Below are 27,108 nucleotides of genomic sequence, written 5' to 3'. Positions count from 1 at the left end.
AAAATTAAAACCATATTTTTCAAATTTCACCAGTTTTGGTCAGCGGATCAAATCAACTTTGTGTTGATTGTAAAAATAGTACTATTTAGAAATCAAACGGAAACAAAAAATAATTTAGAGATAAAAAAAAATCTGTTTGTTGATAATTTTAATTTACTTAGATGTCCTGGGTTGATTTTAGGACAGTGAATTGAGTCGGATTGAGTCATTGAAAATGAACTAATATCGACAATGATTTTTTTTTCAACCACAAATTACAATATGAATTGTTGAAATTGCTACATGTCATTATGGTTACAAATGTAGTCCGTAGTTTCGCTTTACTAAGAGTGTGAAATTGTATATTGTGTCTGTAAATCTTAGATTTAAAATTATTTTGCATGCAATGGTTTTTTGAAATATTTGCAGATATCAGAATTTGAAAGAACAAGGAACAATTCCCTGAGACTGAATCCACTTGACAAAATATGGTCTATTGCCCGATGGACAAAAATGAATAATTTTTAAATCTTATTTTCTTCTGGTAAACATTACATTGCATGAAATTATCTCAGATTCCGATAATTACATTCAGTTTTTGATAAATTGTCAACAACAGTAAGTTAAGGATTTGGGTTATTTTTTGATCGATCCACTAGAGGGTGCTGTGGTACTGTATTTGTACGTCTGTTAGAAATCAATTATACTTATAAAGAAGTATAATTTTACATTATTTTAAGCAATAAGAGATTTGTAGTGATCTGTCAAAAACAAACAAAAAATAGCACATAAAAAAACCTTTTAAAGCAAATATTAGCAATTTTATCGGGACTGTTTCAAATAAAAGGAAAAAAGAAGACAAACTGTCGCAAAGCGTCGTAAATTTCTAATCGCAGGCTCTCTGGCGCCCCCATCCGGCAGCAAGGGAAACGAAGAGGCTTTAGCCGTAGCCTGCCAGCAGACAACCTGCTGGGTAAACAACAGTGGATGTCTCGCAAGGCTGGAATGGAACTTCGTCGAGGGCAAACAGTGAGCCACTTCTATTTTCTAAGACAAAAACATGATAGAGAGATCATAGAATATTTTCGAGGTTACCAGAAGCCTTTAGTAGGCCAGAATTGTTCAATATAGTCGAATATTTGACCAGTGAAGTGCAGCTAGCCTTAGCTTAGCTCGCCGCTACCCAGGGCCCGTTGCCTGATTTTGTTTCTCGGCTCTGGTTGGGACTGTTGTCAGTTTCACAATCCCAGCCACTGCCTTCCTCTGGCTGCGATTTCTTTGTTGGCACATCGTTCTGTAAGAAGAGTTAACATTTACACACATTTCGGCGTTTAACGTTAACCACAGCTTTCCTTGTGATTTTACATCTCTTTTTGGAAAAGGAAGAAAAAAAATGACGATGACATATTTTAAAATAGGCTCTTAGACTATAGTACGTGGTGTCTTTGTTGTCTTCTGCCTGAAATATTCGTCATGTTCTTCGTTTTCTACACCAAATGTATCGAATATTTTTGAATTAATGAAAAACTAAGCTTATATATATCTTAGATATTCTGTTATAGCAGCACTTTGGCCTCAGTCACTTCCACAGCGTTTGTGGGACACAGACATACGGGCAGCAGCTGGCTTAATATAATTGTTAAGCGTTATAGAAACTACGCCTTCGCTTTAAACTCGTTGTCAGCCCGGTTCCATTCGCATTTTGCTCTCCTAATCATGAGGACTTGGTCATTTCATTTTGCTGCACAGAAGCTATCGACAGAGCTCAGCTCTGAGGCTTTACTTGTGCTACTTCTTCAGTGACACCAAAATATTACGTGGGCAACGCCGACTGCTTGCTTTGACAGTAGCATGTCTAACTTGTTCAAAGTTATCCACTCTTATTTGCGCATAAGCCGAATAAAAAGGCTCGGTTATTCTGCATCGATGCTTAGTTTTCCCCTTGAGGGTTTCCTCTCTGAGGCCCTCGGCTCCATGCCTGTCATTGCGCAGCTTTCTCTCTGGCATTTGCATTTCTCTCCTACAACTTGGCTTTTAAAAGAATTGTGTGCGACAGGGGGGCATGTTGCATGATTTAATTCACTTAACTTGTCATTTTTATAGCTTCGGGGTGAAAAAAAGAAGAAAAGAAACAAATCTTTAGGTGGAGTGAGTCGATTTGCTAACTAAATGAACTAAGAGTACATCCGTATCATGTGTTCAATCAAACATACCAATGCACACCAGAAACTTCTGACAGATGATATCTGGGACCATGTTGTAGTATGTTAACATGTACTGTTTATATCATTTAAAGCTGTAAAGTCCCACTTCTATCATCTTTTGATCTATTCTTAAATCATTCCCAGTGGATTTTTAATTGTGATTATGCCATTTTTAGCCAAAATCCAAAAACCTGTCTCATTGTATATATAGGACATACACTAAAGCTTCAGTTCCACGGAGCAGTCCGGTCTGGTGTTTTGAGTTTCCATTAAATAGCACCGACCCGGACCTCTTGGGGGGGCCCATCAGTTGTAGAACGCACAATAGAACACAGAGTAGAACGCAACAATTTGGGCGGAGCCATTGTAGCCATCCGTTGGTTGGCAGAAAGTGATTACGACATTAGGAAATGTCAATATTGCGCTTATTTAAGCTATCGTTTGTAAGTTTTCCGATTTTTGTGGTTCCCTGTATACTGTTGATCATAAGGCTTTATTGAAAATGCCTGCGAACTACAGCAACGCCTGGTCTGCGGTGGAACTGCAAACGTTCCTTGCCCTCCTTTGGCGACGGTGTGATACAGGGTGATCTAGCGGTATACACCACGCTTGTGCCGTGAAAACAAACCACTCTGTAGAATTGAGGCTTAAGTTAGTGGAAACGCTCACCAGAATTAACTGGACTGTACTGTACCACTCCTCGCTCAGTGTAAATAAGGCTTATATCACCAAAAGTATTATCTCACCTGCATTGATTGACATATGAGCTGAAGTGCCATCCCATGCCTAAACCCATAGAGTTTAGAATTATGTTGTTCCACCTTTTGCAGCTATTACAGCTTCTACTGTTCTGCAAAGGCTGTCCACAAGGTTGAGGAGTGTGTTTATAGGAATGTTTGACCATTCTTCCAAAAGCTCATTGGTCAGGTCACACATTAATGTTGGTGGAAAAGGCCTGGCTCTCAGTCTCTGCTCTAATTCACCCTAAAGGTGTTCTATCAGGTTCAGATCAGGACTCTGTGCAGGCCAGTTAAGATCCTTCACGCCAGATGTCATCCATGTCTTTGTGGATCTTGCTTTGTGCACTGGTACACTGTCATGTTGGAAGAGGAACGAGCAAACTGTTGCCACAAGGTTGGATGTATGGAATTGTCCAAAATGTTTTGGTGTCTTGAAGCATTCAAAGTTCCTTTCACTGGAATTAAGGGTCCAAACCCAACTCCTAAAAAACCAGCCCACACCATAATTCCTCCTCCACCAAATTTCACACTTGGCACAATGCAGTCCGAAATGTACCATTTTCCTGACAACCTCCAAACCGTGACTCGCCCATCAGATTGTCAGATGGAAAATGTTTGACGCGTTAGACAGATTTTCCTGAGCGTGCTATCAGTGGTTAGCAAGAGTGGTTGGCATTGAAATGTAGACTAAGACCGACACAGACCAGTCATGGTTCCAACATGGCAACGGACATAATGCAGAAAAATGGTGACTGAATTGACTTCATTTGGTTGGCATTGGAAGTAAGATATTTTCTATGGCCGATGTCTAACTCATTCTGTCAGGTTCTCTACACACTGTCAATAGTTTACACTCTCTCCCACTAGCTTACAGCACCTCACACCCCTGACCTTACATTAGTGGTGCAACAAAAATGGCAAACAATATTGGAACTATCCATGCATACAGTTTTGAGCCAGATGCCAGCTTGGACAAATAAAAATTAAGGCGTACATCGACTGCATTTTTTATCTGCTCCTGATACATAGCAAATTGTTTAAATAAATACTCAGAAAAACGTTTTTAATCTTAATTTTCTTTATACATGTCCTCCATCATGAGACAAAATACCACAAGAACATGTTAGAACTACCAAAAACACGATTTTCATCTGAGTGAATTTTTAAAACTATTTTCTATTGAGGCCTGAGAAAACTGTGTGGATTGCTCTAGATAATTTGTTTTTCAATTTCCTGTTATTGAACACAACTTCAGTTTTCAGTTTTAGTGCAGAGTTTTTGGTTGACAGTATAACAAAAAAAATGGTAGAGTGAAATAAAGTTAAAATGATGACGTAATAAATAGCCAGCGAGTGGTTTAATGTGAGCTGAAATCTTTCTGAGAGTATCTGCTAGGTTTGTTTCTGAAGACTTTTTGGATGAGATCCAATTGATGTGTTCGTTACTAATGTCTTACAGGTTCTTTTGCTTGATAGGGGTGACTTATCCTAACTTCTCAGCAGTGGGAGCCACTTTAAAACGTGGACCATGAACCATAAACATTACTTAAAGTTATCTGCAGTAATTCAGTTGATGTATTTTATCAAAAGAGACTGTCTTTTATTGTCAGCTGTTGGCAATGAAACTTTCTTTTTCCTTGCCAACTTGGAAGGACAAGTTCCCAGCATTGTAATCGCTGTCAGTGTTAACACCACTCTTGGCTGGCAAAACAAAAAGTCAGCCATGAGCTTTCCGAAAGTACACTTGGGATCTCTGAGATTAACATTTTAGGGTACCAACAGACAAGCTTGGGTTTAAAATGGAAATGTTGTGTTTGTTTTTTAGCCTCCCCAAAAAATGGACTGTTCCACTCTTTAACCCTAAAACTGTTTTCTCCTAGGACTTAATTATTGCATCTAATTAAAAGTCAAACTGTCTCAAAGTTTTGACATAAACAAAATTAAACCTCATTCATAAATTGCCTGAAGCTAACTCATATTGACTAATCTGTCACATTTGACTCAGCTCATTTTTTTTCTTTTACTGTTTACTATCATTTCACTATTGACAGCTTTGAACCATGCCAACCCCCAACTCTAATCCTGTCTAGAAACAATCTTTTGATGTCTATTTAAGCCACAAAATATTGTGATGATTTTTATTTCCTACACAGGAAATAAAAACCGTCAAAAACCTAGAGTTAATGGTAACATCAACAGTTGTCAAATTAGTGATTGTAAATATTTTTTTTACTCTCACTAAAGGTTAGACTCAGTTACCTTATAATTCTACAGGTATATGTAGAATGCTGTTTTGTTCATTGTGTATGGATGATAGACTTGAATAACAGAAAACCAACAAAAAAAGTGTCCTTCACCTTTTTTTTTTTTTTTGGATACGCTTCCGCACGTTTTTTCATATAGTATTGCTTGTTTACTTGTACTACCTGTAAATAAATGCTTTTCTTTTTCTTAGCATTATTTGAACTTTTAATACATCAAAGGCGTTTTCACACCCGGATTTCACTTATGAACTTAAGAAGCTGCATTTTTCAATGTAAGAAGTATAAATAATTTGACATTTGCCCTACTGCTTATAAGAGATTTGAATTAAAAATATGTTACTTATTGTAGCTTTTTTTATGTAGGAATTTTCAGCAGCATATTTGTAAGGTTTCTTGGATTGTAGAGTTATTTTAGCTTTTAGATCAGACATTTATTCATTTTTTGCTTTTGGGGATTTTTAATCACTAAAATGTATCCCTCTTTGTTTTCATTCTAGGTTTTGTGAGATGCAGTGGGCGGAAGCCTATGTATTAGTCTGAGTGCCCTGTGTGTTTGCCTCGTGAGGACAGACGTGCCAACATGAAGAGCGAGGTGCCGCCTGTGACCGCCGGTAGACAAGAACATCTGAAGGAGCCGCTGGTAAACCCAGAACCCATTGAGGGAGCTAAGAGCTTTGCCAACAACATGGAGGTGATTGGAAAGGCGGGCAGCGACTTTGAAACCCTATGTGAATCCAGGCATCGTCCCCTGAGAGACACAGGAACACGCAGAGACTCCGAGCGGACCCTTCTTGGGCGCAGGAAAAGAAGAGGCCAACAGGCAGGGCCATCAGACTGCTCGCTAAAGGAGGGCCACATCAGTGAAAGCTCACTGGCTCCTCAGCGTCCCAGAGTAGAACTTTTAAATCCAAGCGAGGATGAACATAACCACGAGTCCTCTTTTAGTGACTGTGCTTCGTCGCCTTCATCTAGTCTGCGGTTTGGGGACTCGGACACTTTGAGCTCTGACGATGAGGGGGAAGCCGGAGCAACAGGGGGCCAACGAAAGGCTCCTGCCTTAACAGCAGGAGGAGCTGCCGGAGTTGGCCTGCGTCCTAATCTGGCTCGAACGCGGGGGAACCGCGCTCATAAATGGGTGAGGTCCGAGGCTGACCCCGTGCTGCTGAAACGGCCTTGTCAGAGCAGCCGGCGGCCAGTGCATAGGAAACGCTTTGTGAAAGCAGCTTCTGGAGAGGGACAGCGGACTCAGAAACAAAAGGAACGACTGCTGCTGCAGAGGAAGAAACGGGAAGTGATTGCTAGTAGGAAATATGCTCTGCTTCATAGCACCAGTAGTTCCAGTGAAGAGCTAAGCAGTGACTCGTCCTCCCCTTCTTCAACTGAAGCAGAAGATGAACTTTATGTTGATGTCAGCAGCACCAGTAGCCAACCCAACAGTGCCACTGTGACCACAGGTAACAAACTTCCACTCAATAACAGTTTTGCTGTCTTTGTAATGAATTCACATAATGTTGTTTTACAGCACAGGGTAAGGCTCTCTTGTTTGAGTTAAATACTTCTATTCAAAGCAGAAGGCTGACAAAGTGTCTGCTTTAGACCATAGACATGTCTAACATGGATGAACCCTTTGCTTTATTATTGGGCTGATTTGAAGCCAGTGTTTCAGCTCCATTATTGTTGCCATTTCAGCCAGATGCAACACAACTAAAGTTTTGTAAAAAGGGAAAAAGGTGGGACAAACATGCCTTTAAATTGTTGAAAAACAATGGAGGCAAGTTCTATAACTGGCAAGACAACTATTGGCTGTCAATGTAAAAACCACATCCCATTTGAGCGCAATTTTGGAAACAGTAAAACTAATCACATTAATCCCTGTCAAGCTGAAAAAGCGTAAAATCATAATATAAAAAGCATACGACAAACATGTTAAAACAGTTTTATTAGAATTTTTTTTCTTATTGGCTTTACTTGGAACTGCAGAGCCCCTGGGGAAAATTCTTTACAATACACCAACAGATAACAGATTTAGATTGTGAGGTGAGCTTGCTTTCCAACTTGAATAGAAACTATAAAGAGCATTGAAAAAAAAAGATGACCCTATTAGGAGATATGCCAAGTTTGGTGAAGATTAAATAGATTATAAAGTATTTTGACTTATTTACAAACAGTCCAAATCTAATTGTCTTTGGACATTTTTGCTTCAATAAGTAAAAGTTGCAGAAATTTTCATGAAAGCATAAAAAATGCTTTTTAAAATCCAAGTTAAAAGATAATGTAAAAATATGCAAAATACGTTTTAATTAAAAGCATAGTTTCCCGGTTTAGGTCTTTTTCAAGCATTTAAGGCTCTAAACTAAAGCCTCGTTTCCACTGAACAGTCTGGTACGGTCCAATCCGGTATTTTGAGCATTTCCATTGTAAAATGGACCCATTAAAGAGTACCCAAACGTACCTCTTGACGGCACCCATTGGTTGTAGGTCCATTGAAAAGTAGAATGGAACGGTTGGAACGGCACCTCTGTAGCCACCCGTTGATTGGCAGAAAGGGATGACGACATTAGAAAGCACCAATATAGCGCTAATTCAAGCCAACGTTAATAAGCATTTTACAGCCATGTTCATCTTAGCGGCCCACAATCTTTTTTCAAACAATAATAAATTCCAGTTATACACAATGTATAAACAGTAAAGTAATAAAAAGACGAGCTGTCAGATGACCTCCATTGTTGTTACTTTTCTAGAGGTCGCATCACAATGACGCAATGACACGCTGGTGGTCTACACCAAGCATGCACCATTTTATTGAATTTAGCTATTGCGATAATCATCTTCAGTCCAATTAATTGCCAATGAAGACTCTTAAATTAACAATCATGACACATATTACGAAAGTGATGGCATATTTCTATGATTCTTCTTGAGTTGGAGGTATATATTTAGCATGTGGAGAGAATAAAGAGAAGTTTGCAACCATTTAGTGTATGTTAATAAAACAGATAGGTGTTGCCAATTAAAAATGACGAACATTTTAAAACAATATAAAAAGATGGTCAGGATACAGTAACCAGAGTTGCTCATTCTGTGAAGAATGATAAAAGATGGACTAATTTAATCTTTGTTTATGAAGTCATTTTTTCCACAGACAAATTTAGCCTCTGAAGATGCAAGTTTTTGTTTAGTATTTTTCAGTACTGTACATCTATGTGCTGATAGAATTTATTTCTGTCTCAGATTATAACTGCTTTATTGTGAATTAGAAAGAGTACTCCCCACAATACACATACACACCCATGCTCAGGCTTTGTCCCATGTAACCATTTAATCTCAATAATATTTTTGCCACTGTGGTCCGAAGGGAATGTGGAAAGTTAGTTGTTGTGTATCTGTGGTTGGAGGCAGATGGGAGGGAACCCAAAGTCGAAGCCGCCTTTACATAGAAACAGCAGGTCTCAAAGGAAAAAGAAGACATCTGTTTACAGCAGAGGAAAGCATGGAGACAAGTGATGACACCTGCCCTCTAAATGCCCACTGCTGAACTGGTGATAGTCTGGTTTGGAGATGGTCTCCTCTTGTCTCTGAAACTAGACTGTTGTTAAAATGTGCACTAGCTAAAGGTAATCCAGGTAAAACAGCAAACATAAGGTATAATTAATTCTTTAAATTTGTTGATTTAATCAAATTGGAAACTTGCTCTTAAAGAAATATTTAAAAAATAAAAAAATAAAGGAGTTGCCTGTACTTATCACTACTCCGGGATATTTTGATTTCCATTAATGGAATGTTTATGAGTAAGACCATGGCTCTATGAGCTAAACCAACTACACATGTATTACTTGTGTTTCAAGGTCTCTACCAACTTGTTTTTTTAGTGCAGACTGCTAGACTTGCAGAGGGTGCTAAGCAGCAACTCTCAAGAGACAGTTAGTGAAGAAGTCACACAGGAGCAGGATGGGTTGCATGAACAACTCTCTTAGAGATGTTCACTGATGCTTACAGATCTTTTGTTTTTTTCCAATGCTACTCCATAGTTGCTTCATCCTTGGAGACATCAGGAAAAGTTTCTTTGAATAACCTCATTAATACAGTTTCATTTAAGTCGCTTTCAAAATGCAAGATTGTAAAGATACAGTAGGAGAAACGGCAATAAACGAAATGGGATTTACATGGAAAGTTTAACCGTGTGGGAGACGTTTGACTCATACACCTAATGAATAAGTCAGCAGTTCTCACTTATGTGTAAAAAGTAGTGCAATAATTAGATGCAGGCCTGAAACTAGTCACGGAGAGCTAAAAGAGGTGTGATCTTTAGGGTTCCTAACAAATACAGAATTTGGGATCTGTAACGTATCCATGGTTTGGAAAAAATGTTTCAGAAAAAAATGGAACAAACTTCTTTGAATGCAGAGATTTTAGTTGATAATTTGATTAATTCAGTTGATCAGTTGACATACTCATCCCATGTATGTTTGAAAAAAATCCAACTTAAATTTTCTTTGTTTTAGTTATTGGTATTAAGGATTGTATTAGTGATTTAAAAGTTGATCTCAGATCATGAAAACCGTTGAATGTAACTCTGCTGCCTTCCATTGGTTTGTTCAGGGACTTTGGATGAGGATGTGGTGGTGATTGAGGCTTCTCCAGCCCCTCCGACTGCCATTCCTGCGAGCGAGGAGATCAACGTCACTTCAACCGATAGTGAGGTGGAGATCGTCACAGTCGGAGATGGATTCAGGTAGACGCCTAAACCTTTTACTTTCATCAAAAAAGTGACTCGACAAGAAAAAATTGCACATTTTTTGTTTGTATTCTAACTTTTTTTTGTTTTTGTTTTCCTGCAATCTCAGAATACTTTAGTATGTTCGGTATTAGCAGGAGACTAAGATTGTGTATCCCTGAACTGTTTTCTTATGACTTCCTCTTTGCAGTAAAAGTAGTTAGTCCTCCACATGTTTCTGGATCAGATTAGGATTAGCAGACTTGATGCTCTTCATTGGGAGGTTAAATTAGTGGCATATAAAGACACTGGCAAAGTGGAAGTAATCCCAACATTTCCCAGAGAGCCTGTGCAACATGCCTAAAATATCACTTCAGTGTAATTCCAATTGCTGCCAATTCACTTATTCTGATGCCATTGTATGTCTCCAACTGTCAGTAACATCACTAGTTGTTGTCGTCAAGTGACATACCTGTCTTTGGTACTGGATAATGTTTAAGCCTTAAAATGAAAACATTGTTAGACCTTAATACTGCAAATACTCCCACATGCCAAGTTTTTTTTTTGACATAGAAGAGAAAAAAAGATGAAGGAAAATGAAATTATATCTTTAAATGTATCATTAAATATGGTATATTTTGACTGTTTCAAGAAGTAGGACAAAATATTGGTATTGCGAACGATCGTGATATTGCAATCTGTCCAAACACAGCACTTAAATACACCAGATTCTAGTGGAGAGGTGCGCAGGGTTTGATCGTCCAAGTGAAATGTGTGGGGGCGCCGTCATTTCAAAGTGTGTGTTATTATTACAAACACACGTTGGCACCTATTGATCATTTTATTTTACTGTTGCAAAGGATGTTGTTCTAAAAAAAAGGTTTTGGGCAAAACAAAAAGATATTTTTTTCTAAAATAGTGATATATCATAGATTACCAAGGTAATTTATTGATTATTTCGATATTTGGAATATTGTGATGCTATCTGTATTGTGAGTCATGTATCATGAATAGCATCATATTATCAGTTACCCTGAAATTCCCAGCCCTGGAGGAACTATTGATGAAAGATCAACACAACACTCAATGTAGCTTCAATGCATTGGTGTTGTGTCTCAAAACAAAAATATAATATTGTTGTTATCTGTATTTATTTTCACTTGTTCTAGTTTCAACATGTTTATGAATGATTTCCTACCTCATTGACACCTACGCTAATTCATCATAAAGGGAATTCTTCTCAGTCTGCTTATCTCACCTACCCTTTGGCTCACTCTATAATAGTGTATACCCCCTTTAGTTAATTAGTGATGTCTTAAAACCATTCCTGAAAGTTTTTTGTCTTTTCTTCAGTGGTTGTTGGCTGTCTATTTTTTCTCTTCTATTTAAAAATTATCCAGTCATTCTATGAAAAACATGGATGGTCAGTGGTAAAGCAGGAGGGTGGAAAAACTGAAGAAGCAGGGATATCATTGGGTCAGTTACCAAAGGAGTTCCGCAATATAGAACTTATCTTTTAGAAAATGTTAAAAACTTTAAATGGACATGGTTTAAAAAAGAAAAAAAATATATCATTGGATTGCACAGTTGTGTAGTAGTTAGCTCTCTCCCCTCACAGCGAGAAGGCCCTGGGACTTTTCTGTGTTGAGTTTACATATTATCCATGTCTTATAGGGTTTCACCGGACACTCTGGCTTTCCCCCACAGTCCAAAGTTGTTTTATTGGTCAATTGATGATGCTATATTGTCCCTCAGGTCAGTGGTCCCCAGCCCTCGGGCTGCAGACCAGGACCGGTCTTTGGTACAGTAAGAACTGGGCTGCAGAGAAAAAAAGCATGACCTACATTTTTCTGTTTTATTTATAATTTGAGTTTGAGGGAACTTTTATTTTGGAAAACTACTGGATTCCCCCCACCACATCCAACTCATTCCTGACACATGTGAAGTCGCCGGGTCACGAGGCTGAAGTTGTTAACCATTTTTTGTTCTAAGACTGCCTCTCACACAGAGAACTTAGTAAAATCAAACAGCTTAAATTAGTGTTAAATATGAACAGGTGGCTGTTGTTTGTCAGTTCAACTCAACAAGTCACAAACTAGCAAAGCATTTCTAAAGGAGAATATTCCAGAGCTTTAGCAGTGCAGCGTAGGCTGGATTTAGAGGTGGCTCACCCAGAGCACAATGGGTAACAGTAAACATGGATAATACAGCTGACACAGATCAATAAAAAAAAAAAAAGTTTTGATCGACCTCTGCCCTGTTTCTGTTTGTCACTTTAGTACATTCATGTTATTAAAGTTAAAAATCCTTGTAATATGATCATATATTAAATATTAGTTATACATTTGAATCATTTTAAAATGGCGTTCCCTCTCCTTATTGAAGACTTCTCTTTAATTTCAAAGCTCCCATCCTTAGTTTTCCTTACTATCAGTTGTTCTCTACATTTCCACACTATGTAACCATTATCTTTTTCTGTCCCATGGGTATGTGGCTCACATTTCTTGGGTTTGGCAAAACCTCAACTTTGCCATGCCAGCCATTCCCATAGTGATCATATTTATAATATACTGTTTTCCTCTTTGCTGGCGTCTCCTTTCCCTTAAGGGATCATAGTGGTAAACAGATATTTACAAAATAATCCCAGGTCTGCTTAATTAGCAACATATCCCTGGTGTCAAATGCTGCTCCCTGGGATCAACCCAGAACAGAGGTGGCTGCCAATTAGTCTCTCCTCCACTCACACACTCTCCTGGTCCTCTGACTCAATACCTGCTTTCACACATAAGATGCAAAACATAAAAGCTTTATTGGTCTGTCAAGTCAGAGCAAGGGCGTCCAATCACAGTCCATAAGGACTGATGCCTTGTTACTTTTCTATCTATCCCTGGCCTTGATTTTTCTTAGTGGTAGAACACACAGGAAATCAGCATAGATGTTTAAATAACTAACAGGAAACCAACCTTCTAGGATTAGGATTAAGCATCTTTTGATTTGAACATCTAAATGTTTGGTCACATTTCTGCTTTTATTCAGAGATATTTTTAATGTAGTTGCATGGTTGTTGATGTTATGTCAGTCCAATTATATATATATATATATATATATATATATATATATATATATATATATATATTAAACAACAAAAGAAGAAAATGGTGGATAAAGTCTGATCGATCGCTGAGGCTTTCGCACATTGCAAGTTTTTCTAATATTGTGCAGCCCTCTAAACACAGACAAGCGGCAAATACAGACTGACTGAAGCATGACAACCCTAATATACTAATAATGAATCTTTTAATCCCAGCATAGCAATAAAAGTTCAGAAAAGTCTGTATGATCCACATATGTTTTATGTTATTTTTTATGTGTATTAAAGTCATTTCATATTGTTAACAGACATGGGAAGGATGTAATTACTTGTAATTCTCAAAGTTTCCATTCTAAAACAGTTTTTTGCAGTCACTCAGCATTTTGGGCTCCTAACTCCTCTAGAAGCAAGTGGATTGCACCTGTTCACGTTCACATGATGGGAGCTGTTGTCAGAACAATCATGTTAAAGAGCAAAGCTGTGATAAATCTGTGCAGTATGACACAAGCTTTCAACCAGAGTTATACTGACAGCAAAGAGAAATGAGGGAGACATGTTGGTTGTGTGGGAAGTGTTTTTTAGTTCTGTGTAGTGGATGCAGATCTTTGCAATAGAACGTTGTGGTTCTGAGACACAATAGAAATGCACTAGTGTTGAGGTTGCCACTGTGTGACAGAGCTTTGAAACACTTATTTGTTGCCAGATGTTAATATGTAATTTAAATGTAGTTAAGTTGAGGTCTGAAACTAAGCTTTCCTCTTCATTCCACTTGGATTGTGCTCCATAGTTGACATGAAACTGAATTGAAAGCAGGCTGTTTTCAGCATTTTGGAATCTGGCTTATCACAAACAGCAGCGAGAAAGGCATTTCCTGCTTTGCACATTATCTGTGGAATGTGACTAAAATGATTAATTTTTTCCATGATATTGATGATCAGTAAATCAACCACAGTCGCTTGTAATGGATTCCATACTTTTTTTGTAGGGCTGTGGCAAATATTAGATTTGATGTTGTCATAAAATGAAGATTGATTTTGATGAATTAGCTTGGCTATTATTTTATTTATAAAATATGAGCGAAACTGCAAAAAAATATTTTCCAAATAATATAAAGGTTAAAACTGGAACCCTAATTTGATTTTTTTTCAAGTCAGTATTATAGTTCAAATAAAAAAAACTTTAAACAAACTGGACGTTATTGTTAAGAAATGCAGGAATTTTGACCACAATTTGTATCACCTGGAGTTTCATTTTTATTTTGAATATACACATATATCCACAGTGTCTGCTGATGTTTGTGATCACATCATCTATGCTGTTTTAAAACAGCAATCAAATACCTCAAATGTTCACAAACATTTAAAACATTTGCACAAGAGTCTATACACTTTAAAAACTCTAATGTTCATTAGTCAGTTTAATAACACCTAAACAATTATTTGACCAAATGTATTTGTGTTCTTGTCTAATAAGGTGCAACAAAAAAGTGTAGCATTATCTGGTAGAGCTTCAGTATTGTTTTGGATTTTGTTTGTCTTCTTTTGTTGATTTTCTGTTTTTGCACACATAAAAATAGCTGATTTCACGTTTTCTGTTCTGTTCTATTTATGCTGGGCTGCTTAAACCAAACAAATTTAACCTTGTGCGATGAATAAAGTATTATCTTGTCTTATAAAAAGCACAAAGTTGAAGCAGAAGACTTTAAATGTAATATTTATCTTCATATCCTTCATTTTTAGTCAGAACTCCACAGCTCTCCAGTTCTAGTGTATGTAAATAAAAAAGAGAACTGGACACAGTGAGTGTGACATCACCCATAGAGCATTTTGACAGTCTTACTAGCCCATTTGTTTCTCTGCATAAACTGACTAAAATAATATCAGTAGGGATTTGACGTATCACTTGGAAGCTCCCAGTTCACCTGACTCACCAGCTGTTTTTACTGCATCTATATAACAAACTATGGTAAAAATGACAGCAGACCAAGATTAGAAATTAATCTCACAAAGAGGGAGAAGCAAGTTTGTATTTTTGCTCCTCAAGTCCATGTTGTTTCTCCTCTCTCTTGTAGATAAGGGAAGGGCTCTCTCTTACCAGTAAAATCCCATAGCTACAAAGCTCCATGGCATCCAGCTTTACGACACTCCTATAGCCTCTCGTCCCTCGGGCTCATTTCTCTTCTCTCTGATCTTTACGGCACCGTTGAGGGAAATGTGACTGTTCCCTTGTTTCTCACTCCAGTCTCAAAGGCCAAGGAGTAGAGCGACAGGAGCCTCTGAGAGAGAAAATTAAAAGAAAAAAGATAAAAAGGCCAAAGGCAGGGCAGAGCAGCAGCACGAGTCAAAATGCATTGTATAAGGGAAATGTAAGAGCTAAAGTGAATGTAAAGCATTTTTATGATGAGCTAACCTTTGATACTGACCAATTCATCATAACAAAAACTTTGTAAGGAGGACCATCATGAAGCCAAAGATTTCATTTAACCTTTGTCCATAGAAAACGAAAATTACTGCATTTTATTGAAATTCTCTCCACAATTTTTCAAATGCCTTCATGGAAATATTTTTTTCTTGTTTTTGTCTATGCTTTACTGCATTAACTTTTATGCAAACATGCCTCACACCTGTACAAACCCTCATGCTGGTTCAATAGTAGAGTTTGCATATTTTGTGTATCTGCAGGTCACGATCTCTGGGGGGTCTTGGCAGAATTTGGCCCAGTAGTTGCTCTCAAAATCGCCTGCAGGAGCCCCGAGGACGTCACCGGCTGTCCACAGTTATCCAACCACTGCGTCAGAATGCCGGGGAGGTTGTGGATCTCACTGTTGATGAAGATGGTAAATATGAATCAAGTTGGGTAAAAATAGCAACAGTGTCCCATGTCATGCTGTGTAACAAAACAGAACTTTGTCCTTGTTTTGTAAATATTCCCTTTGGGCTCTTGGGTGTTCCTATAGCATCAGACTTTTAAGCAAGAATAGAATGAAGTCACATATTTGGTGTTTCAAATGCATCATCTGGAAAATTTCAGATTCAACAAAAAATGAGAAAAAAAAACACAACCTGCCGTTATTCAGCCTGCAAAGGTCTTTTATTAGTCTGCTCTCTGACAGGATTTCCTTTGTCAAAATATTTTAAAACTTTAAATTAAGTCAACATTTACAATCAAATAGCTGTTAACATTATGATTACTTAAAGGAAATTTCTTTTTACAAAAACAAATGTGTTGATTTCTTTAAAAGGATGTTATTTTTTAGTTGTTGTCTGCATGGTGAGTTCAGTCATCCCATGATGGAGAATAAAGTGCCAAAGAGTATTTGCATGCCTAAAGAGAGGGAGGGGAAATTAATTTGTAAATATGAAAAGCAGATGGAGTACTCGCACAGTGGCCAAAGTAGGTGCTTGTTAAATGGAAAATACAAGTACACAGATGTCAGGACAATACTATAATTATTTAACAGACAAAGTGTAAGTGTGAGATCTCTCTGGTTTAATGCCAGAAAGTGAAGCTCCTATGCAACACTGAAAGTAATAAGCTGGAAATGTTTTACTAAGTCATACAGTTACCTTTGACAAGGGATAACAGTCAGTTGTAGAAGTGAAACTTTAAGGATGTTCCCTAAAGTAAAGATTAGGGTGGAGTATTAAAAAACTCACAACAAAGGCTGGTGCTGCTCAGTCATGGAACACCAACTCTTGCAGGGTGGTACTTTGCAAGTTTATGGTATTACAAGGCAACTGTAGTCAATACTTTCTATTTTTAAACTTAAAGTTCTTTGACAGAGCTTTAGGGCCACTTTACAAACAAAAACAAGTTTAGAGTACAACTTTAATCTAGAAATTTACGAGAAAAAAGTCGTAACTATGAAATTACGAGAATAAAGTTGTATATTTATGATTTTAAAAGTCATAGGCTAAATTTATGATTTTTTTTCGTTTTGTACGAGATTATAAGTCATAAATTAACTAGAAAAGTTGTCTTTTTATTAGAGCCCTGCTCAAAGATGGAAGACGTTGAGCATTTAGTGAAGCTTTATTACCAGATTGGTGTCAAAAACAAAGAAATTCTGAAGCTTTTGGCGACTCAGAATCTAATGTAGCTGCTTCACGGGGTTTGGTTTCAGTAATGCAGAGTTTCATATGTAAAATAAGGAACTCTGAGACGCACGTTCACTGCCCTGCCACCTTAGTCTGCCCTTTTCATTCACACACCCAGAAGCCCATTCGTCACCTAACGTCATGTGTCTGTCATGTGCAGAAGGACCACCAAAGGAAAGGTAAAGTGTTACCTACACCCCCTCATCCAAATGAATTACCTGTTTCAACACAAAACAACAAAGAATTATGAAACTAGTTTGTTACATTAGCACAAGAACATTGAAAATTCAGAAAACTAGGCCTCTTTAGACAGAAGCATCACACAGACACAGAGTTTGTGTCTTTTGTGGAAAATGAAATGTCTGAAAGTGGAGATCTATAGGATATCCATGACTTCATCAACAGGAACCACAGAGATCATGCAAGCCACCCATCATTGATTACAACTTTAATACACTTTAAATCAAACAAAGAAGCTTCCAAACAGTTGTAACATTTTAAACATTCAGCTCATCTGTTGAAATCCCAGATGCTTTGACAGTTTGATCTGCTGCTGAACATGGCGTTCATTCGCTGACCCGTAGGCTCACTTTGACTCTAAACTTGTAATTTTATGTGAAAAAAAATCTTACATTTTGTTTAGTTCTCTCTTCTGATTTTTGTTCTGCCATTTTTGTTTTAAATTCTTTATGCACTGGAAATGAGGGCCCTTAAGAGGCTCTATTCTCCCATTTGTGACTGAAGTGTCTAAATAAATACTTTGAAAAGTTAGAAATGTATGACTTTAAATCTTGTAAAATTACTTTTTTTGGGTGGCCCTAATACTCCGTTGTAAAGTTCTTACTCTTTATTGTCAGAAATAAACTTTCAAAATAGGAATATATGTTTATAAAAATAAAACTTAAAAAAAAGTATGAAATCATCTAAAATTGAGATCTGAGGGCAGAGTGCTTTCCATCATTTTTTTGTCTTTATACTTTTCTTTCACTGGTTCTTCTTTCTTCAGTGCACCTCACAAACCATAGAACATCAGCAGCCAGAACCCCTATCAGTGCTGATTATTGGAATTATGTTAAATCAATAATTATGGTAGTAAGCATAAAAAAAGCAAAATTATAAAAAAAACTTTTATTGCTTACATAAAAAAAACAATTGAGCTTAAAGACTGTCATGTTTAGTTGGAAAAGTGTGGATTTTCATGTCTGTACTTATATCAAACTGAGCAGTTTAGGTTTGTTCTTCAGTAAAAACAGATCCGCCTTGATGCAAGGAGTCTGAGTAATCATGAGTAACTCTGTTTTCTATCTTTTATATACTTTGAAGACAGATTTTTCATCTCTATCATTATTTTATCCAATTAAATATCATGGCTTGACCAATAAGTATTGATTGTTATTCATGTATTTTTCTGAAACTTTGTCTACAGACCTCTCTGTCGTGCCAACAACTTCTGGGAGCATTCACACTCAAACAGTTAGGTCATCATCTTCGTCCTCCCATCACACGTCTACCTCAGAGCTCAACGATGCCCCAGGCCCTTCAACTAGTTGCTCTAGTTCACTACCTGAAAGTATGCACATGCAGAGACCAAGTGGTTCTGCTCGCACAGCTGTAGAGGGTAAGGAAATGTAGCTTTTGAAGAGTGGACATTTTATTTTTTTAAATGCAGACTTCTGTTGGTGTGTTACGATTATAATTTTTTTTTCACTGTTTCCTATGTTAATCAGATGACAGTAGACCAAGTCTGTCTGGAGCAGCAGGAGATAACACGGGCACGGCCATGCCCAGACTCCCCTCCTGCTGTCAGCAGCACTCCTCATGTGGAGGAGGCCCCTCCCCTGCTCACCTGTCCCTGAGCCACTCCCACCCCAGCTGTTTGCAAGCATCCTCATCTCAGCAGAGCAGTTCTCAGCACTCTCACAACAGTGCTCATCACTTTCACCACCATGTGCACCATCCTGCTCCACAGCCCCCAGGCACCGTGCCCTTCATAGATCCCAGCTGCCCCGTGGAGCGCCCCGGCGCTCTCCCTGCTCCATGCGCTGGCATTGGCAGCAACAGTGGCAACAATGCCGTTCATTACCATGACCAGGTATGGCTTTACCTTGTCGTGGATACACATGGAGACTGTTCTTTAGTTAAATTGACAGATTTGATGAAAGTTTATGGGTGATGGTTATAGAAGCTGACATATGTTACACAAATACAAAGTTTTTTGCCATTTATTTTCATATTTGAGAGCACTGAAAGCAGACTTAAATTGCCTCTCATTTAATACATTTGCACAGAACACATTTGGAGCTCCATATGATGAGTTAGTCTCATTATTCTTTAACATCTGTCTTCCTCCCACAGCAAACTCTGCCAGTAGACCTGAGCAACAGCAGCGTTCGAAGCGGTGGAAACGGCGGCCCCAGTTTCCATGGCAGCACTTCAGCTTTTGACCCGTGCTGCCCAGGCTCTACATCGCGACCCCCAGCTTACGTTTCACACGCCCCCCCAGGGCCAAGCCAGCCCGCTGTGGTGGATTCGTTTAGCTCCTCCATGGTGGCTCAACCACAAACGCAACCTCAGCCCTGCAGACATTACATGCACCCATCCTGTAAGGAAACCATCTGGTTACAACACAACCACTGTGAATTCAGATCACATTAAGTTCTGAAAGCCAAGACTTGTAGTAGTGAGCAGAAACTGCTGCAACACACCGTAACTTTGCTTCCATAAAGAGTTAAACTGAAAATAGTATAGAATTGACTCTAAATTGCCCCTAGGTGTGACTGTGAGAGTGAATGTGTGTGATTGAGGCCCTGAGACAGACTGGCGACCTGTCCAGGGTGTACCCCGCCTTCGCCCATCAGTGGCCGGGATAGGCTCCGGCACCCCTGCGACCCCGAACGGAATGAAGTGGTTAAGAAGATGGATTGATAGTTTAGAGTTGTGAAGTTTACATTAAAGTCCCCATAACGATTCTTTGTTTAAAAAAAAACTTTCCCTGTGGTGTTTTAATTATGAAGTTTTAACCAAAATCCCACATTCTAAATGCCTTAAAAAGCTGTATTTCATGTTTCCAAAATTTCCTCTACATGGGCGTGACCATTGGTTCTGAGCTGAGTAGCCCCGCCCCTGATCCCCCCTTTCTGGTTATGATAGCTGCGTCTCGCTAACGTAAATCTTCACCGCTGCTACGAAAAAAAATGCCAATCAATATCGGTAATGTCCAGCCGTATTGTTTTGAGCAAAATGCCAGCTCAGACGAGGAAGTAAAGAGCTTCATTAGCTTGCGCAATTTCATAGGAAATGCGAGGGGGGCATTCCGAACACGGTAGAAGTTTTAATCTTGCATTAAAAGAAAGGATTTAGTGACGTCTTCCCTCTTTTCTGTTCATTTCAGATGGCTCTCTGACACGCTCGCTGCATCATCAGTCCTCGTCTGTTTGCCCTCATTCCCATGGAAACCCTCAACTTACACCTCAGCCCACTCAGCAAGGCGGATTTCTGATTCCTCGCACCTTCCCCGCACCGTTGTCATCCCATCCGTCGAGTCACACTGTGCCCCCTGCCCCTCCCACTGCTCTGACTACTCACCCCCTCTCTAATTCAAGTGCCCCTCTCACCCAGCACCTTCCCGCAGACCACCAGACCTTATTGCACCATATGCCACCTTTGGGACCTTCGGTGCAGAGGCTCCATCAACACGAGATGCTTCAGAGGATGGAAGTTCAGAGACGCAGGATGATGCAACATCCCACGTGAGTGTTTGGGTTAGAAGGGTCGGGGGGGTTTAGCACCGTCTCCGTTTGACATGAGTTATCCTTCGTCTTTTCAGACGAGCACACGAGCGTCCACCTCCACACCCTCACAGAATGCACCCCAACTACGGCCATGGACACCACATCCACGTGCCACAAACTATGTCTTCCCATCCTCGCCAACCAGAGCAGAGAACAGCATGGTCAGTACGCTACGCTGCTTGTTTATTGACTGGATGTCAGCTGCTGAATGTATAGTAGATAATCTCCAGTTTTGTCAAATCTTTTGCATGATTGTCTTCTTGTGGCTCCTCATCAACAGGGAGCTTGGCATTGAGGCTGGGGTACCTGTGGCCCCATACCCTTCAGGGCATCTGCATTCCCACCTGCCCCACTACCATGCCCCCCCAAGGCTGCACCACTTCCCTATCTCTGTTATGGTGAGAGCCCTCATTAGTATGCAGATGAAGGGTCATTTTTACATCACGTCTGGCTGACACTAATTATACTGACCTCTTTTGTTTATGACATGAATAGTTTCAAGGATAGTTTTCAGAATCATGAATATTCATTAGCAATTAGTTGTGGTTTTAGCACATGTCAACATTTCACTCATGACCTCAAGCACAGATTTTACACAGCAGTTGTGCTGTAAAGATAGTTAATCTAAAATTGTAAAACTTGTATAACCTTCACAATATATAAGGTTTTGCTACTTTTAGCTCATTTTTTGTTGTTTGTTCTCTCCTTTCAAAGCACGCTGGCATTTCTGATATGACCTACCCGCACATTAGGTACATCTCATCTCGAATGACTGGCTTTGGAAGAACATATGAGGTGAGAACACTTTCTGTTGTTCCAAAAGGGAGATTGTCATGAGCAAATGAGGCGCTACAATTTGCTTTCTTCTTCCCTTCTGCCACCCTGTAGCTCTTTATCACTTCACTTACATTACTGGATTTCTTTAGCTTTGAAATGATAAATATTGATATGTGGAAAAATCTGCGGCTTGGATCATTCTGAAGGAGAATTTTAGAGTCAAAAAGGGAGATCAGACCTCTTACGCTCCACTCGGACTTCCTACGTTCACCTACTGCAGAAGTTAGAAAAAGTCCAAATGTAATGTGATTAAACTAGCTTAAGTCAGAGGCATTTCCTGGTCTGTAGTTAAGCAGGTAGAGCAGCTTTTGGGACTTTTGTGGATTAGAGATGACAGTTTGGCAGTGATTCACCGTCTCTGCTGAAGGTCAAAGTTGACAGAACTTGTGAAACTAGAAAATGATTAATAAACAAATGCAAATATTCATGCAAATAAGACTATACCTTCTAACTATGTAAGAAGTCATAATCCATTCAAAAATGTCAAATTTTTCCAGTTTTCTAAATTAATAAGAAATTAAATCAAATTTGATTTTTTTTTAAATATCTGTTATTAATGTTAAAGAGTTTAATTATGTATCAATTGATTTTATTGTATTTTTTTATTTAAACAACCTCTTGTCTTAAACTACACAAAGGTGAAGCTTGTTTTTGTTAAAAACTTTATTTGTAACAAAAAGTTGACAGCAAGAGCTACCAGGAAATGTGGGAATTAGAAAAGTTTTTTTGTGAAATATAAAACAATTAAATTCTCAGTTTTTACTGTGAATATGATATTAAGCATTTAAAAGAACATTTTACAAGTGAGAACAGATTTAGGTCAAGAAAGTTCTTAGAGCTGCTAGAGAATCATGGAGGTTGGATGTTTTATGTTCAGAGTAAAGGCTTTCTTGTCAGACCGATGGTGTTTTTTCGTCCCGCCTCCATCAGGACCTGCTGCATTTAGAGGAACGACTGGGGACCGTCAACAGAGGAGCCTCTCAGGGAACCATAGAGAGGTGCACCTACCCGCACAAATACAAAAAGGTAATTCTCCCTGTTGGATTTTGAACATGCTGTGTGTAGTTGTGCATGCCTGTTGCAGTGTATTCTGGGACAGAGTGCACACTGGTCTTTTGTGCTCTTTTCAAACATCTGATGTTCTTTCAACATTTAGATGATATTGTAGTGTCTTTTTTTTACCAGAGATTGCAGCTTTGAATTGATTGTTGGGGAAAAGTTTCCGTAGTTTTTTTTTAAAAAATGTATCTAAACAAACAATCTAACACCCTGCCACCCAATACAGAAGGTGTTGGAGAGAGACATTGACCAACAGTTAACCCCTGAAGCTTGGGCATCTATTGGGAAAAATATGCACCCAACCCCAGAATCGGTGAGAAATGACAAAACAATCAATTTGGAATCATGTCTCTGCTCACTTGTACGTTAGATTTTACTGTTATTCTTGGGGGGCCAGGGAATTCGGCTAAGACTTCTTTGATTTCAGTGACTTATTTATTTTTTTATTTGTGTACTCATAAGACCCCAAGTAGAAAGTATGTTTGTTGTTTTGTTTGTTTTAATTTCTGGACAAAATGACCATTCTCTCTGTCCCCAATGTTTAAGAGTTTTTTTTCCCATTTCATAGTTTAAGTTTTTTACTAATACTTTTTTACATATTTAATTCTTTAGAGTAACATTCTTGAAGAAAAGTTGTGTATTTGTAGTGTTGCCATAGTGATTTAGTCGAGTCGTTTTGAGGGATTTGGTAGGATTATTGACCATCTGTAATGAGTCATCTGGAGCCTGGCTGACAGATGCTACATATTAAAAATCGTGTTTCAAATGTTTCTCTCACACAGAGAAAGCTGCATGGTAAACAAGACGAAGACCAAGGTGCAGATGAAGACACAGAAGAGAAGTGCACCATCTGCTTGTCAATCCTGGAGGAGGGCGAGGATGTCAGGTAAATATCCCCCTCTTCTGATTGGTTGGTTTGCTGTGTTATAGCATATCTCAAACTCAAGCTAACATTAGCGTAGCAAAGAAAAAAAATATGCTGAGCAGTGTCGGAGCTATCCAGTTGTACAGTTTTCAGACAGATGTCAGCTCAAACTGAAGTCTGGAAGTGGATGCATCAGAATTGTGAGACTTTGGCCCGCCCGTGGCAGTCGCTGCATCACAAACCTGAGTTTTTTTCAATAGCGAGTTTTCAACTGCTCCTGATTCATCACAATTTGAATAAAGAAATACTCAGAAAGCACCGTTTTAATCTTAAATTCTTTTATATATGTCCTCAGTCATGAGAAAAATGTTGCAAGATCATATAAAAAAATCCAAAAACACAATTTTCTTCAGAGTGGGTCCTTAAAGTGCTTCAAGGAACCTCAGACCCCTAAATATAAACAAATGTGCAAAACATATCACAAAGAACTGACAAGTTAAAAGTTGTAAGAATTGGTATTTTTATTGGAGCTAAGGATTTTTGTTCTTGTTTTCTTTTCAAACCTCAAATTAATCAAATGATACAGCTCGTGTTACGAAAACCTCCCTGAAATAAGTCAACTTTTTGCACTTTTTTCAGTGTAAAGAAACACAGTAACACGTTTTGTTGGGAGTTTAGGAAAAGGCTTTCAAAGCTGCCCTCTGCTTGTGTTTCCTCTGCAGACGTTTGCCGTGCATGCACCTCTTCCATCAGCTGTGTGTGGATCAGTGGCTCCTCACCAATAAGAAGTGCCCCATCTGCAGAGTGGACATCGAGGCGCAGCTGTCCGCTGAGAGTTGATGCTGTTGTTCTAACATTTTAAAATTCTTAAGAATTTATTTTCAGATCATACTAATTTTCTCTTCAGTACTTCAGTCAACCAAAGATGGCATGAATTACCTGCGCAACTCTATGAGAAGAAAAAAAGTTCAAAAAAAAAAAAAAGCCACACATCTGACAGAAAAAGCACTGACCCCTAGAGTGCCGGCTCTCGCATTACTACAACGGGCTAGAATTCTTCATTAAGGGTTAAAGATTTTATTGTATTTATAAAGCTTTTATGTAGCTTTTGATTGTTTCCTCAAGTGTCATTTGTTTTGTTTCTTTGCATGTTTCCTCGCAATGCATTTCTTTGCACATATAATTGGGCTTTTGTTGCCTAAGGAGCTGCAGTTGAGGGAAGCTGCTCTAGTAAAGATGCATTTCTGTAAAACCTAATGCCTTGCTTTACTAGACTAGAATGTCAACCTCCAGTTAGAAAAACCTAAAAAAAAAACATTGCAGGATTCATTTTAACAATCGTTGTATTGATTAGCTTATTTTTAGAAGATGTGGATTGTTAGTAAAAATAAATTTTATTTCTCTTTCTTTCTTTTTTTTTTTGTTTGTTTTGTAAGTAAGTCGAGACATTCCTAACTAGGGATATATTTTAACAGATCAGCTGCTGTATTAATGCACACCCAGTATTCCTAAAGTGGAAATAAACTCCATTGTTCCCTTCAAGAATATGCACTTGCTTTTGCCACCGTTCAATCTCCCTCCTGCACCTTCAGTATATCCCCACACCGTTATCGCCACCATCTGATGTGTTTCGGAGAGCAAGAAAAGGAATGTCAAAGCCTCCCTCGACTGTTCTTTCGCTACCCAGCGATTGTTAGTGAACTGCTGTGAATCTCCGTTTCCACAGACGAGCGTTTGATGCCGAAGTCTTTTTCTCTGACGTGATCTCAGGCCTACGTGAGCTTAAGTGGACCACATCTTGGCCAGAGAATCGGGGTCCTCATTATTCATTTGATACTGGCAGTGGCCTAAGTTATTAACCCCCCCTCCCCTGTGTGTGTTTAGAGGGAAATGCGCAGCTTTAGTTCAGAGAGCATTGTTTGTTCCGACACTTAGTACCATTTTTACCCATCCTTCCTCCTCCTCTCTGTGCGGTTCAGCTGTAGTGTCCACCGGACGCTGCAGGCAGAAGAAGAACACTAAAACTGGTGAATAAATTGCATAAAGTTGCACAAGAGAGCAAAGGGTCTGAGGATTCAAGTGTTTGACAGTGTGCTAAAGCAATGCATTTCCACTCTGAATTATTAAAAAAAGAAAAAAGTAAAAAAAGAACTTTTGAATTGAGTGTTAAAATGCAGTACTTGAAGCAGGTATCAACACATCTATTGACTTAAAAGCACCAGAATCATATTCTGTGGGATTTATATTAGTTTTGAAAATAATATTAATAAACTTGGAGAACTCTTGAGTCTTTTCTTTCTTGTCGTCTTCTAGAAATGTTGTGAAACTGTTTCTCTGCACCTCACAGATGAATTATGATAGTTTAACACCTACCTCTTTTTGTTCTTCACAAGTTCAAGCGCATAGACCAGAACTTACTCAATTATGAGCAGGCAATTAACTTAATTCCAAATTATCTGAAACACTCAAAATAATATAAAAAGAAGTGTTTTTGTTGCTAATTTAAATTTGTGCCACTAAATTCCAGTTTCTTAAGATCCTTGGTGATGTCTTTTTCACTTTTTCAATTTAAAAAGATTTTCTCCTGATGAAAAACTTAAAAGGAAATATTTATGAAACAAATCTTAGGTAAAATTTGTGTATGTTCCAGAATGTTTGATTTTTAAAAGAACTCTGTTCCTCATAAATCGATAACTTTTGCAGAAATATCCCCAAATTAAGCAGGAAAAACTTACTTTGCTCTAGTAATAGTTTATATATTTTTGTTTTGATGTAAAGAGAACTATTGTATTATGAAGATTACATACATTAATGAAGCCAAACAAATTTATTAAAAAAATATTTGGTACTTATTTTCTACGAGGCTTCAATTGAGAATCTAAGGTGAAAATAGACATTTTTAAGGAAATCATTAGAATGGGAACAAATGTGAGTGCAGTTCGGATTGCCACCACTAGATGGAGTTAGAGTGCTAAAAGGAAAGCTTTTCCTCGAGTGTTCCATTCAGGTTTTTCTGTCACAAATTTGTGAAAAAACAACTGTTTTAGTTTCTGTCTACTCAAAAGAAATTATAAGATTTAGTTTTTAAATACTTCCCCACATATTTTAATTCACATTTATATGAAATTATGCTAACATAGCACATATTTTAGAACTATATAATTTTATGTACATTTCTTGATCAACCAATAACAATTTGATAGTGGGGTTACCTTTCAGCATTATTTATGTATAAAAAATGCATATATTATTTGGTCCACATCTGCGACCTGAGAGACCAGCTCCTACACGAATGTCTGAAGCATCCACCTCCACTACAAAAAGATCAGGCTGACTCAACACAGGAGCAGAGGTGAATCTAGGTTTTAGAGCCGTTACAGATAAATGGAACTTTAGTGGAGGTGAATCGTGTGTGTTATTGAGTGATTATGCTGCAGTTTGTCATGAATTAGTGGTAGCAATTGATGA

The 27,108-nt window shown here is 38.3% G+C and overlaps 1 protein-coding gene across 2 annotated transcripts; it reads left to right on the top strand.

Annotated features, from left to right (window-relative positions):
• The first annotated feature begins 855 nt into the window (after positions 1 to 855).
• On the top strand, positions 856 to 25,925 carry rnf111 (ring finger protein 111). 2 transcript variants are annotated; one of them, XM_024295675.2, is made up of 15 exons: positions 856 to 1,008; positions 5,684 to 6,640; positions 9,786 to 9,918; positions 15,673 to 15,827; positions 18,515 to 18,706; positions 18,816 to 19,180; positions 19,444 to 19,690; positions 20,480 to 20,837; positions 20,915 to 21,040; positions 21,160 to 21,277; positions 21,594 to 21,674; positions 22,647 to 22,742; positions 23,002 to 23,088; positions 23,558 to 23,661; positions 24,363 to 25,925. In XM_024295675.2, the coding sequence occupies exons 2-15, from the start codon at positions 5,767 to 5,769 to the stop codon at positions 24,478 to 24,480; spliced, it is 3,054 nt and encodes a 1,017-aa protein (XP_024151443.1). In that variant the 5' UTR covers positions 856 to 1,008; positions 5,684 to 5,766; the 3' UTR covers positions 24,481 to 25,925. The 2 variants fall into 2 exon arrangements, with proteins under 2 accessions (XP_024151443.1, XP_024151444.1); XM_024295676.2 differs by lacking the exon at positions 23,002 to 23,088.
• The last annotated feature ends 1,183 nt before the right edge of the window (positions 25,926 to 27,108 follow it).

Source organism: Oryzias melastigma, linkage group LG3 (genome assembly GCF_002922805.2).
Source record: "Oryzias melastigma strain HK-1 linkage group LG3, ASM292280v2, whole genome shotgun sequence".
In the NCBI taxonomy this organism is placed as follows: Eukaryota; Metazoa; Chordata; class Actinopteri; order Beloniformes; family Adrianichthyidae; genus Oryzias; species Oryzias melastigma.
The sequence above is the reverse complement of the archived record's forward strand: the minus strand, read 5'-3'. Positions and strand labels throughout refer to the sequence as shown.